The sequence below is a fragment of the Micromys minutus genome, assembly GCF_963924665.1.
Source record: "Micromys minutus genome assembly, chromosome: 18".
NCBI classification, from domain to species: Eukaryota; Metazoa; Chordata; class Mammalia; order Rodentia; family Muridae; genus Micromys; species Micromys minutus.
In genome coordinates this window covers 49567330-49580856 of record NC_137953.1, presented here as the reverse complement: position 1 = coordinate 49580856, position 13527 = coordinate 49567330, and the positions used below count along the sequence as shown (strand labels likewise).

At 42.0% G+C, this 13527-nt stretch overlaps 1 protein-coding gene across 1 annotated transcript in view; it reads right to left on the bottom strand.

Annotated features, from left to right (window-relative positions):
• The window catches only part of COPG2 (COPI coat complex subunit gamma 2), a 140205-nt gene that overhangs the window by 23064 nt on the left and 103614 nt on the right, over nucleotides 1–13527 (bottom strand). Inside the window, exons 15-20 of the mRNA XM_080932516.1 lie at nucleotides 12852–12927; nucleotides 12345–12448; nucleotides 11443–11568; nucleotides 10780–10842; nucleotides 10193–10332; nucleotides 9414–9585 (exon numbers count right to left, since the gene is read on the bottom strand). Coding sequence (XP_080788642.1) covers nucleotides 9414–9585; nucleotides 10193–10332; nucleotides 10780–10842; nucleotides 11443–11568; nucleotides 12345–12448; nucleotides 12852–12927 — 681 coding nt within the window. The remainder of the gene's footprint in view (nucleotides 1–9413; nucleotides 9586–10192; nucleotides 10333–10779; nucleotides 10843–11442; nucleotides 11569–12344; nucleotides 12449–12851; nucleotides 12928–13527) is intronic.

Here is a 13527-nt window from a genome sequence, read left to right as displayed (position 1 = left end):
TAGCAAGGAAGTATAATTAAATTACAGGAAGGTGGTGGGAAAGTAAACTTATTCTGCCAGAGAGAGCAACACCTTGGTGGAAGGTTAGTGTGTCTAGGCTCAGCTTCTTTTTGGAGAGGTTTGGTCTAAAGGAAAACATGTAGGAAGAGGAGGCTGGGGAGTGGGCACTGTGTAAGGAAGGACTTTAAATATTGAATACAGGTGTTGGGACACAGGCAGGGCAAACGGGATAAGAACCGGGAGATGTGCATGCTATGAGTAGTGGAGTCTGTGGAAACAGGTAGGGACATGGAAGTGACACAAAGGAAAAAGTAGGAAAAGTACTGCTGAGAATTTGGGGTTTGGCGGGAGCTATTTTAGTGGAACAGACAGAGAAAAAAGAAGAAATTAGGATGATGCTGAACAACGAGTGGATGACAAGAAAAGTAAAAAGGATGATTTGGGGAAAGCAGGTAGAATGTAAAAAAGAGAAAGAGGCAAGAGTTTGCGCAGTGACGTCAGGTTCAAGACCCACTGAGGAATGCACAGCTGACGAGGTGGCAGAGAACACACAGGTCGGAGTGCAGAGCATGGAGAGTTTCCTGTTTCTCTTAGTGAGGACAAGAAAGTACACAGCTACAAGAAAGATGTAAGAAAGAAACAACTATAGGACAGGGCAGAGGAAACACCAGCAAGAACAGAACAGAGAACAAGAAGCAGGGAGCAGGAAGCAGAGATACTGTTTGGAATACTGTTAGAATGGTGCAAATTTGGAGCCAACCTCTTTACTCTGGACCTGGCAGAGAAGAGAGGACAGTGAGGACGGTGAGAGGTAGAGGCTTTGGGCCAGCAAAGACATAGCTCACTGGCCTGAACAGAAGGGCAGCTTTGGGGCAGTGGAGACTGAGGTGGAGATGTAAGCCTTGTTTTAGGCACTGGGAAGGCATCTTACTGAACTTGGCTGGTGGACAGTTAGGTCCTGTGTCTACACTGATGATTTGAGAGTATACTGGAGTCATGCCGAGAGGAAGAGAGCAGCTGAAGAAAGGACAGAAGTAGGGTGAAGGGCCAGTGTGTGGGAAAGGAGAAGGAGTAAACAAATGAGAAGGTGGCTCCAATAGGGAGTGTCTGAGGGCAGGCTAGGATGCCTGAGTGAGGGGATCTAAAGGTCACCACCAGAGAGCTGGGGACATGGAATGGGGGAACAAAGGCCAGGGAGGACAGGGGGCCACCCACAGCAGTGATTCTTAACCGGGGGTGGGGGGTGGGGGGTTCCACCCGAGGGGGGGGTGGGCACGGCCCCCGGGTAGCCTATCAGGACATCAGAGGGGAGCAGGGGTGACCTGCTCACAAACATTAACAACAACCCTGCTCAGAAGATGGTTCTGATAGGCTGCTGGGGGCCATGCACCCCCGGGTGAGAATCACTGGTGGAAGGGGGAGGGGGATGGCTACAGAGAAGGAAGGGTGAGCAGATGGAGGAGGCAGAGTCATGACTGTCAGACTTGGGAGGAAAGGTCCTGTCAGTGCAGGAGGATGACAGTGAGTAACTGGATGCAGGGCAGAAGGAAGCTGTGAGAAGGGTGAGAGCTGAGTGAGAGGGTTTCCTGTCAGGGGCAGGGAGAGCACTGCTGAGGACTGAGGTGGGGCAGTGAGGTGGACGGAGAGGGGTGATGCAGAGAGGTGAAAGGTGTTCACAGCTAGTTGTATGTAGGAATCAAAGGCAGAGAAAAATGGAGCCAGTGATGTAGGGAAGCTCATGGAAGGAGGTGAGTGCTGAGGACTAGAAAGACTACCCAGGGACTAGAGTCCCCAGGGAGAGCTTCAGTTCTGCATCATTAAGACAGGGTAGAAGTTAGAGCTCCTGGAGACAGAAGAAGACCAAAAACAGGATAGGAAGAGGATCACAATCAGAGTCAGATGTTCCTTGAGGGCTTCATCAGTGTGTGAATCAAAGGATGTGAAAAGAAGCAAAACAGGTCCCAGAGAGCCATGGACACGGTTCTAGAAGGAACTGTGAAGTCTGGGCCACAGGGTCTGCTGGGTAGAAGGTGCAGATTTGCTAAAACCAGTCTGATGCAGAGAGGACCAAGTGTGGTGAAGCAGTGGGTGTGGAAGCCAGCTTATGCTGGGGGTGTTGATGCACAGGTCTGTAGCATTCACCTGAGCATCACAGAGGGCATCTGAAGAAGCTTTAGGTGTTGACAGGATGACTCTACTTCTCTGAGCAGTGGAAGGTAGAGCAGGAGAAAGGGTTAGCTGGGACCCAGGAGAATTGTGAGGAATTTGTAATAGGTGGTAGCGTGTGAGAGGAGCTGGGAGAGCAGAGGGTGCAGAGAGGCTCAGCAGAAGGCACCTTATCAGGGATGATGCACGAGTGAAGAAAAAGGGAAAAAGATGGAGCGTGTGGATTGTAGATCAGTCAGCCCAGGGAGGAACAAAGCATGTTCTGAGGAAGCAGAGTAGGATGAAAACAGGAAGGAAACACCTACAGTTGGCTGTTGTTAACAAGGTACTCATGAAATGCTGGGACAGGATGTTATTGGAGGACACAGCCAGTTCATCAGTTGGAAATAAAGTCTGAATCCAGTAACTGACTTGCTTTAGTGTGACAGAACTAGGAAGCTGGCTGGATGACAACTCAAATAGCATGGACTCAGGAAAGCTACTTTGGATACAGAGGCTTACTACAATGTCAGGGATGGGTAAAGTTGGGAAGGGGCAGAGAAGGCGAAGACTGATGGAGAGGTAGCTCATATGCTGTAGTGTAAGCGCAGTAGTGTTGGCAAAGGAGAGAGGAAGAATCTACAGGGAGGATAGAAGGTACAGAGTTCAACACCTGCAGGAGCATAGAGACCTCTGGCTTGCTACTCACATGTGATGCTGAACTGGCTTAGGGCAGCTGGCAAATTTCACAAGTTTGTGGCAAATCAAGTAAAGGTTGAGGGGCCACTATGGAAAACAATAAAGCAGACAGTAGAGTTCCCTAACTGAGATCCCTGTCAGATCTCAGCGGACAAGTTTGTTGAATAGATGGTATTAAGGTCAGATTTTAGCAGGACAGAAAAGATGAGCAAAAGCCCCAGGGAGTTTGTAGAATGGAATCGAATGGTGTTTTAGCAAAGGGACAAGAGTGACTTGAATTAATCAGAGGAAACCAAGTGAGGTACACCTTAGAGACTCCTGCATAGACAACTGTTAGGCCACCTCAGAAATGCAGGACTGGACTCTTTCGGAGAGTCCAGTAAGAGTGTAGATGTAGGATGTATGCAAATGGTGGAGGCACAGCTGGGTACCAATGCGGAACAGCCACTTCGTAGTTGACCTCTGAACCTGTGTTTCCACTGTTCAAGACTGGCTGAAAAGAGAGAGGTGTGCTGTACAACAGGGAGACTGTGCAGGGCTCTTGGTGAAGCCCATGGTAGGAAGGATGTTCCAACTACCAGGTAGGAAGAACCTTCTAACTGCCCAGGTAGGAAGGACCTTCTAACTACTCAAGGTAGGAAGAACCTTCTAACTGCCCAGGTAGGAAGGATCTTCTAACTGCCCAGGTAGGAAGGACCTTCTAACTGCCCAGGTAGGAAGGATCTTCTAACTGCCCAGGTAGGAAGGACCTTCTAACTGCCCAGGTAGGAAGGATCTTCTAACTGCCCAGGTAGGAAGGATCTTCTAACTGCCCAGGTAGGAAGGACCTTCTAACTGCCCAGGTAGGAAGGATCTTCTAACTGCCCAGGTAGGAAGGATCTTCTAACTGCCCAGGTAGGAAGGATCTTCTAACTGCCCAGGTAGGAAGGATCTTCTAACTGCCCAGGTAGGAAGAACCTTCTAACTACTCAAGGTAGGAAGGATCTTCTAACTGCCCAGGTAGGAAGGATCTTCTAACCGCTTAGGTAGGAAGGACCTTCTAACTGCCCAGGTAGGAAGAACCTTCTAACTGCCCAGGTAGGAAGGACCTTCTAACACCATGGGACTCTCATAGGTTTAGAGTGAAGTTAGGTCACTAGTCCATGAGCAGTGGAATGACCTGGCCTAGAAGGCTAGGGTCTGGTGACAGGATGGGCTTAGGCTTCGAGTGTTTGATCGAGAGGATAAAAGTAAGGCAATAAAGAAGAGAGCATAGTGTGGTACTTACATAAAGAGAATGGCTTCAAATATAAATACAAGTATAATGAATATTGTATTTCCAAGTGGGCTTCAAGGACTGTGCCTGAAATGAACAGGGCTATATTCTCTTGATGAAGTTTGCAGTGGAGATGAGGAGTTGAGGAGCAGGAGTGGCAGGCCTGGCTTTACTCTTTTGACTTGAAAGAAGAAGAGAGTGGTTGGAAGGTAGAACCAATGAAAGACCCAGACTAGTGATCTGAACAGCTGCAGCAGCAGTAGTAGGATAAAATTTGAGTGTAACAGCTAAACAGAAGGAAGCAGAAAGTCTTCCATCCATTAACCAGAGGGCAAAAGAAGAAACAGGTTTCAAGCAGGAAAGCTGCAGGAAGGTAAGTAGGTATATCAAGATGATGTAGCACATGGTGGAGCCAACTATAGAATGATGGGAAAGAGGAGATAGCAGGGAGAACTGGGCAGGGAAGCAGGGAATAGGGGGGCAGAGAGCCAGGGAACTGAAAGCAGAAAGCCAGGGAGCAGGAAGCAGATAAAAGGAAGCAGGGAGCAGAGAAAAGGAAGCAGGAAGCAGGGAGCAGAGAAAAGGAAGCAGGAAGCAGGGAGCAGAGAAAAGGAAGCAGGAAGCAGGGATACAAGCTGAACAACTACAGGAACAAGGAAGTAAGAAGTCCCAGAGGCAGGAGGAAGAGGCCCTTAAGAATGCTCTAGTTAACTTGAAATACTTCCCCAATACTTGGGGAAGAAAAAGAGAACCAAACCAACCAGGGATGGGAAGCAAGCAGTGGGTAGAAATGTGATCTTCTACCTTGGAATACTGTTAGAATGGTGCAAATTTGGAGCCAACCTCTTTACTCTGGACCTGGCAGAGAAGAGAGGACAGTGAGGACGGTGAGAGGTAGAGGCTTTGGGCCAGCAAAGACATAGCTCACTGGCCTGAACAGAAGGGCAGCTTTGGGGCAGTGGAGACTGAGGTGGAGATGTAAGCCTTGTTTTAGGCACTGGGAAGGCATCTTACTGAACTTGGCTGGTGGACAGTTAGGTCCTGTGTCTACACTGATGATTTGAGAGTATACTGGAGTCATGCCGAGAGGAAGAGAGCAGCTGAAGAAAGGACAGAAGTAGGGTGAAGGGCCAGTGTGTGGGAAAGGAGAAGGAGTAAACAAATGAGAAGGTGGCTCCAATAGGGAGTGTCTGAGGGCAGGCTAGGATGCCTGAGTGAGGGGATCTAAAGGTCACCACCAGAGAGCTGGGGACATGGAATGGGGGAACAAAGGCCAGGGAGGACAGGGGGCCACCCACAGCAGTGATTCTTAACCGGGGGTGGGGGGTGGGGGGTTCCACCCGAGGGGGGGGTGGGCACGGCCCCCGGGTAGCCTATCAGGACATCAGAGGGGAGCAGGGGTGACCTGCTCACAAACATTAACAACAACCCTGCTCAGAAGATGGTTCTGATAGGCTGCTGGGGGCCATGCACCCCCGGGTGAGAATCACTGGTGGAAGGGGGAGGGGGATGGCTACAGAGAAGGAAGGGTGAGCAGATGGAGGAGGCAGAGTCATGACTGTCAGACTTGGGAGGAAAGGTCCTGTCAGAGGCTCAGCAGAAGGCACCATATGCAGCATGTAGACTCAGGACTAAGAAAAGAGAAAATAAGGCATTCAGTTCATCTGTACCAATCATGGAGATGGAGTGAAAGAGAAACAGTCCCTACAAAGTCATTGGGAGCACTGTGTCATTAAAACCATGGACAGATGGCTCAGACAATGTTTCAAAAAACATGATTTCCCCACAACAATAGACCTTATCAGCTAGCTAGGCTGGTTAGAGCTAGGTGAAGGTAGGTAGACAGCACCTGTACTCACTAGCACTTGACCCAAATGCTGAGGCTGACAATGGTGGGAGCAGTAAATGGAAATGAGGAAGTGTTGAGAGAGGGCTGGAAAGACTCCTGAGTCCAGGTGTTAATTGAAGGTTCTAGGAAGTGTTACTGAGGAGGAAGTAGGAAGCCATAGGGTAGTAACAAACATTTTCAATCAAACTGGTCACACTGCTGATGAATGATAAAAGGGCTAGGAGAGGGTAAAACCAATGGAACTTGTGGTCACCCTTACAATGGAGCCAGGGCAGGAAAGCAAAAGCAGAATTAAGGGTTTCCAAAGTGGGAGATGTTAACATATCTCCAGGTTAAGCAAAAAATATTAGGCAGATTTTCAATGATTAAGCAGAGATTTCTTTATAAGAGAAACAAGTCAGTAAGTAACCCAGCCTTTATTTAGTCCAGAAACAACTTCATTAGTTTAGAAAACAGAAGAATATTAAAGACAAACAAAGACAAGTAGTGGGACCATCACACAGTTAAATATGTAATCAGAAAATGTGAGTTGGGTTTAGTGTCAAGAAGATTACAAGTGTAAGGCAGCCTGGGATACAGAGGGAGACCCTGCCTTAGGGAAAAATTAAAAAAAAAAAAAAAAAAAACAAGAAAAAAGAAGAGGAACAAAAGAAAGAAAAAGGAACAAAAAAAGGAAGAAATAAAGAAAAAGGAAAAGAAAAAAAATGAACTAAAAATTCACATAGCCCAGTGGTAAAGGAGGCTATTTGGCTCCCTAAAAGCTTCATCAGGTGTCATTTAATGAATGGGCTGGATAGGGGGACTCAATGGTTACATACAGATGAGTTTGTGAATGGACAGATCAACAATCTTCAGAAACCAGTATCTGATAGCCAAGGATGTTTGTATATTGAGAAAACAAAGTTATAATCAATGAATAATATTCTGGAGAATGCCAGGGGGCACATATCTTTTGAACTGCCAAAGAACTGATTCTAAAGATGCTAATAAAAATATTAAGGAAGCCCAGAATTAAACAAAATATTATGTATTATTATTATGTATGGTGTAAAACGATACACAAATAATTTGTCCAATTCACATCAGTGTGTTATAGGCCAGAATTAAAATTATGACCTGTCTATTAAACCCATATTCCTTTCTAGTATACTTCATTATTTTCAAGTTGAAGAATATCACAAATAAGAATTTCTATATTTTTCCTGTGAGTATAAGGAAAAATATTTTTCTGAGATACATTTTAGAAATGATAATATTTTAAGTGACCAGGAAGTTTTAGAATATCTGCAATGGAAAGAGTTTAATGTTAAGAAAAGAAAGACGGGAGGATTGGCACAGACTCCATTACCTCCTGTGTCCTGGTATTTCACATCATTCATAACAACGTTGAGTTGAGATTGGCTATAGTCTAAAATGCACAAATTCTAATAACAATAAAGAACAGAAAGGAGTAATCAAGCACATGGTGGGTCCAACACAAAAGTGATGAAACAAGATTAGAGTTTGTAACCACATTCTGCCACTGACCAGAAAACCCTCTAAATCTAACTTAAAGAAAGAAATGTCTCTAATTGCCAAATGTTCACAAATAGAGCCGAATAGTCCACAGCCAGCAGACCAAACATTAAAACCTCTGGGCTAATAACATGTAAGATCTGTTTAAGAAGAAGTTACCCGCTCAGTGAAGGGAGCTGAGGTGATTATCTATTCTTCCTCTCTTGGTGGAAGTGTTTAATGTTACTATTGTTTTCCTATAATATATGTAACTACTGTAATTTCAATATTGTTGTTTTGTGTATTTTGGTATTGTAAAACTGTACTTATTCTTTTAACCCTATTCCCTGGGGTGTGGTTCTGAGTTATCCAAAATCAGAGTCCACCTGAGGAGCTAGTATTGAGTATTTACAGAGGAACTAGTAATCTCAACTGGGAAGGGCTGGAGTTTTCAATGGGTTCAGATTTGCTTCCTATTGTATTTAAGTGTAAAGTAATGGCATCCCTTAAAAATTAACAACCTACAATTTTACTGAGAAGTACAGTAATTGTGGAGGAATTCTGAAGAAAGAAAGGATAGCTGTTGGAAAAACAGAGTCTCCCAGGATGATGGCAAAGACATAAGGCCATATTAAGGCTGGACCCAGATATAAGTTTGGAACAACAGCAAACAAAACTAGCTTTATTTGAGAGAACAGAAAGTTTAATTTCTGCCTAAGGGACCAAATATATACCTGGAGAGCAAATCAGACCAGGAGAATAAAGTGAAACCACAAAATAAATAAATAAATAAATAAATAAATAAAAATAAAGGTGAGAGTTCACAAAGGAATAAGCAAAGTTATTAAATTTTCAGACAGATGACCAGAAGCTCGAAGGAGAAATGTCAGAGTCCAGATAGGAAAGTGCCTTTCCACCCAGGGTTAGGGTTATAGATCCACGTGGCTGTACAACACAAACACAGTTCCACAGGATCAGAGGGAACATCCTGGGATTCAGACTCAGTAATGGTGCCAACATGAATCTACCTCGTGTCAGAGTCTGAGTAGCCTAGTCTAGCACCCAACCCAGCTAAGACTGGTCAGCAGTTCCTATGAATGAACACTGAAGAAGGGAGTTAGGAGAAGGGTTGAATAAGCCCTAAATGTAACTGAATGATGACCAGGGATTACTATTTACTAGTACTTTTATGATTTCTTGTAACTCTGTAACTTCTCTGATGTTTGTTAATATTGTTAATTTCTGTATTTCCTGTACTTACAAGTAGTAAAAACTTTAAATATTAATGTGGTATGTGTGATTATTTCTGTGAAAGTTTGGTTAGTTCTGCAATGATAAAGGAAACTGAGTGGGGTAGAGTTCAACATTTATAAAGGACACACCACCAAGAGCATCCAAAAATCCTCCAGGTATAAATCCTATCACTCGAACCAGCAACTGTCTCTAATTTAGACCCTAGGCCACTTCCACCCCAAGACTGACCATAGGTCACGTAAACGATAAAGCCTTTCTTAAATACGGAACACAAAATGATTGACTAGGCTAATTAAGCTGAAACACTGCAGATTGCAGTCTTTTGCTACAAGATGCTTAACAGTGAAGTATTTAAAATGCCAGCCATCTGCTAAATAACCATCTTCCCCAGGAATCTTGGAAAGAAACATTGTGATTCTTGTAAGAAATATCAGGTATTCATTCGCTCATGCTTACACTGTTTCAATAGAAAACCTGAATGCTTTTTTGAGCTATTACTGTACACATTCGGTTCCTTTTTTAACATTATCACCAGCAAGTTTTTCCTCACAAATTTACTTTTAAAAGTAATATGTATACAATAGTAATCAATTTTATAAACATACCCTCCCCCAACATTAAATTCCGGAAAGAACGACATTCTTGAAAATTAAAAACTGGTCAAGACATTCTAAGAGCTCAGGAGGTGATTTATTTTAGACTGTTGAGAGTCAGTACCTGCTGTGGGATCCTCATCTGGCAAGCGAGCAAGTGTGTAGCATATTCCTGGCTGATTGTAAGGAAGGCTGGGAGCTGGGATGTAGCACAGCACTTCATAGGAATCAGACGGCTCCATCTGCACTGTCACCTTCTCCAGCAGCTGGTCATTCAGAGTGTTGGTACAGTCAAACTGAAAAGTCAGCAACAGAAAAGTTGTAAATAAGAAATGTTCCAATAAGTTGGTTCTACGCGCAGTTCAGCTCTAGACTCTACTACGGTCAACACTAAGCAGCACTGTAAGTCTCCTAACTTTTTTTTCTTTTTACATTAGAGACTGAACTCAGACCTTATAGCTGCTAAGAGAGTGCTCCCAACTGTGTCTGTGAAACAGAGATAGGCTTAGTGTGAGTGCTCTGTGTTGAGTCATCAGTGTGTCTTTCCCTGAGACTGTCTCTACATCAAGGTGTTACAAATCTGACAACAACCAAATCTAAGTTCTGTGAACAACACACTTAGTTTACCTTGTTATTTAAATGCTGATTTTTAAAATAATTGTGCTACATGTCTATTGTTGGAACATTTTAATTTTATAATCTTTGAGATTTTAGTTATCAAAAATAGTCTATCAGAGGAAGAAACTTCATCCATCTGAAAAGAAAACTCAAGTTGTTACTAAATCAATCCTTTTTGAAAGGAACTAGAATCATAGACTAAAGGGAAGTACAGTGTGGCTCCAAGTACAGCATCTTGTATTTATAAAAGCTTAAAAAGGACTAAGAGTTAGTTTTCTGTCTCACCTGGAATACAATATGGTCAGTAAACATGTGCTTCACACAGCGAACGAAATACTCTGTCTCTGCTTCTGTAAGCTGCACAGGTTCAGAAGACTTGAATAAGGGTCCCAGGTTCACAAACTCAGGAATGGCAGCCAACTGTTCTGTTAAGTACGAAGGGAAAGAAAGTACAAGTACACTATGAAGAAGACAGGGAGAAACTTTATTAAAATGCTTTAGTTACCACAGAGTAGAAAGATGGTTTCATTTCTATGGTTTTACTAACAAACTGAAAAGTCAACTTAAGGATCTCCAAGCTTTTGTGAAATAACCATTTATATACTAGATTCCTATATGTAAGAGAGAAGACGAAACTAAATTGTCAATTTCTTTCTCTCTTAACCAATAAAATATGCACAAGAATAACAAAAAGATCCAGGTAGTAAATTAATAACTGGAAAGTCTGTGGACACCAGGTAGTTATAGCCACTATAACCTATGACACAGGAAAATATACCGAATTAAGAACTAATCAAACTGAATAAAAGGAGTAGATGTTATTAATTTATAATGCTTAGGGATTAAAGATTATTGTATTCATAAAAATATACCTTGGAAAATGTCTTGCCTGGAAGGAGCCAACTTCTCTGGCTTAGGAGTCACAAGTGTGATTTCTAGAAAGACGGATATAAGCAATCAAGTGAATTTCTTTCTACTTCTAACTGACCTTTCATACAGAAAGAAATGAAGGTAATAACTTCTAGCAGATACACAGTGGCAAACAGCTTCAAGTATTGTAATATTTTGTATTAAATAATTAAAATTTTTTTCAATTTAGGACATATTTCTTATTCTGGCTTTTAGGTAAAACCCAAGAGGCTTAAAATGAAAATCTTAAATAAAAAAATGTCATCTATCTTAGTACTAAAAGATCTCAAAGAATTAAAAAAAAAGCTACTAAGAAAAAAAAATATGTCTGGACTGGTGGTACTTTATGCCTTTAATCCCAACACTGGAAGATAAAGGCAGGTAGATCTCTGTTCCAGGTCAGCTTTATCTATACAGTGAGTTTCAGAACAGGGCTATGTAGAGAGACCCAGTTTCAAAAGAACAAACAAGAATTTAAAAAAAAAAAAAAAAAAGAGAAACTATGTTATCTTAAAAAATCTTTTTCTAGTTTTATTTTTCAGGTTAAACGATATGCTAATATTTACCAGTTTTTAATGAAATTACTTACATACAGAAAAACTAACAGAGTTAAAAAGTTCTATTACCTGACTTCTGTTCAAAGACAGGAGCCATAGCAAGAGGGATTGACTTCATATCAAAGGGTTTTTCTGAAGGCTCCAATGTATATTGGTGTAAGGCCTTTTCCATTCCTGGTACAGAGACCGTCAGACCTAGAAACAGGGAAATCTTAGCATTATAATCTAGTCTCAACAGTCTGTAATGGGTAACCATTCTAAGGAAAATAAAACACATAACAGAAACTATGGCTAGTGGTTCTCAACCTGTGGGGATCAAAGGACTCTTTCTTTAGTAAGAGCTTATTAAGAAGGGTTGTCTAAGACTATCAGAAAACATATATATTTGTATTACAGTTCATAACAGTAGCAAAATTACAGTTATGAAGTAGCAAGAAAAATAATGTTATGGTTGGGGGTCACTACAATGTGAGGAACTGTATTGAAGGGGTGCAGCATTAGGAAGCTATAGCCTACTTAATCAAACTAAAAATTATTACAGACATATGCCTTATAAACTTAAAAGCTGCCTTATTTCTTTCAAGGAAACATGGGAGCAAAGTATAAAAAAGTCAACAGAATGCAAGCATTTTTCAGAAAATAAAATATCTTGGCTATATGGGAATAAGAAAGGTAGAAGAAAACAAAAATGGGGACAGCCAGCTAAGAAGGGGCTTAAGAAGAACCAGGCATAGGCAATATTCTTTCATATTTTAAAATATATATTCTTCTGCATTATTTTTATAGGAACTGCTATAACCAAATTAGAAAATACCTTTATGAATACGGGTTTCTCTAGAAATAGAATTGCATTTAAAGATTAAAACCACTCAAGTGCCTAAAGGAGTCAGTTAATATGTGAATCACCATAAAATCATTGATCATATGACAAACAAATGAGTTATGTGTCCATAATCCTGACTCTCACTGACCATTGAAGATATATGTAGCATTCAGGGCCATCTGTCTCTGCTGTAGCACATTCAGGTAGAAGGTGGCTCGGTCCCGTACCTCATCGTCAGTGTCCATCATACACCTGGTCAGAAGAAACAGTATAGGCATGCTCTGTCTCTGCCTCTGCATACAGACATGTCCAACAGTCTCACCCTCTTCCTCGACAGTGCAGCTGAGGTCACCTGATGTGACTTTTATGACAAGAGTTCATTTATAGCTACCACAGGCTCCTAAAATTTCTACAATTCTTAAACTGTTATGAATTACTAAAGAAATGTTGCTATTTGAGAAGGAACTGAAATCACTAGGAAGAAAAACAAACAAAACAAAACAAAAAACCTGAACATGCCCCCAAACTCCATTTGCCCTTGACTCTTACTCTCCTCTTAGCTCTTCCACTTATCTGACACAGTACAGAGGATTTTTACTACTTAGCTATATGGAATTCTTATTTTTCAACAGCCAGCATTCATTCTTTTACATACCTTTGTAAGAGTACAAGGATGCTTGGGAGAAGGCTCTCATTCTGAGCCCCAAATTTAGCCAAAGCACTCACAGCAGCTGTTGTGAAACACAAGATGAAGCAATGTGAATACTGGCTTCTCAGAGCTAAGCAATAAGCATTTAAAAACAAATCAGACACGTGTGAGGCCAAAGCAGGAAGGTTACTCAAAATGTGAGACCAGTCTAGACTACAGAATAAGATCTTCTATTAGAAAACAAAACAAAATAAAAATACTGAAACTAAAAGGCAAATTAGAGAAGCAGTTGGTATTCTATAGAAATAGTCTCTTGTTGTGTTGACAGTTTCTTGATCTTATGTAAGCATAACTAGAATAGTGAAGTATTCGGCCTCACTACACTGTACAGGAGGATTTTCCATTCAGCAAGAAAGAAGACTGTCTCTCTGTCTCTGTCTGTCTCTGTCTCTATCTCTCTCTCACACACACAGGGTGTGAACTGTCTCTACCTCATGACAGCCTCTTATATATCCTCTGACATGACTGAGTTCAAATCTTAAACAACTAGTGCCAAAAAACTATTAAAATTCCTTTCATTCAACAAAGCTTCAATGTTCACCTAAATTTTACCTGGAAGTGCTGCAAGAGCTGAGGGGTGGGAAGATAAAAGACATGGTCTCCTATGTAAGGCATGAGGGTG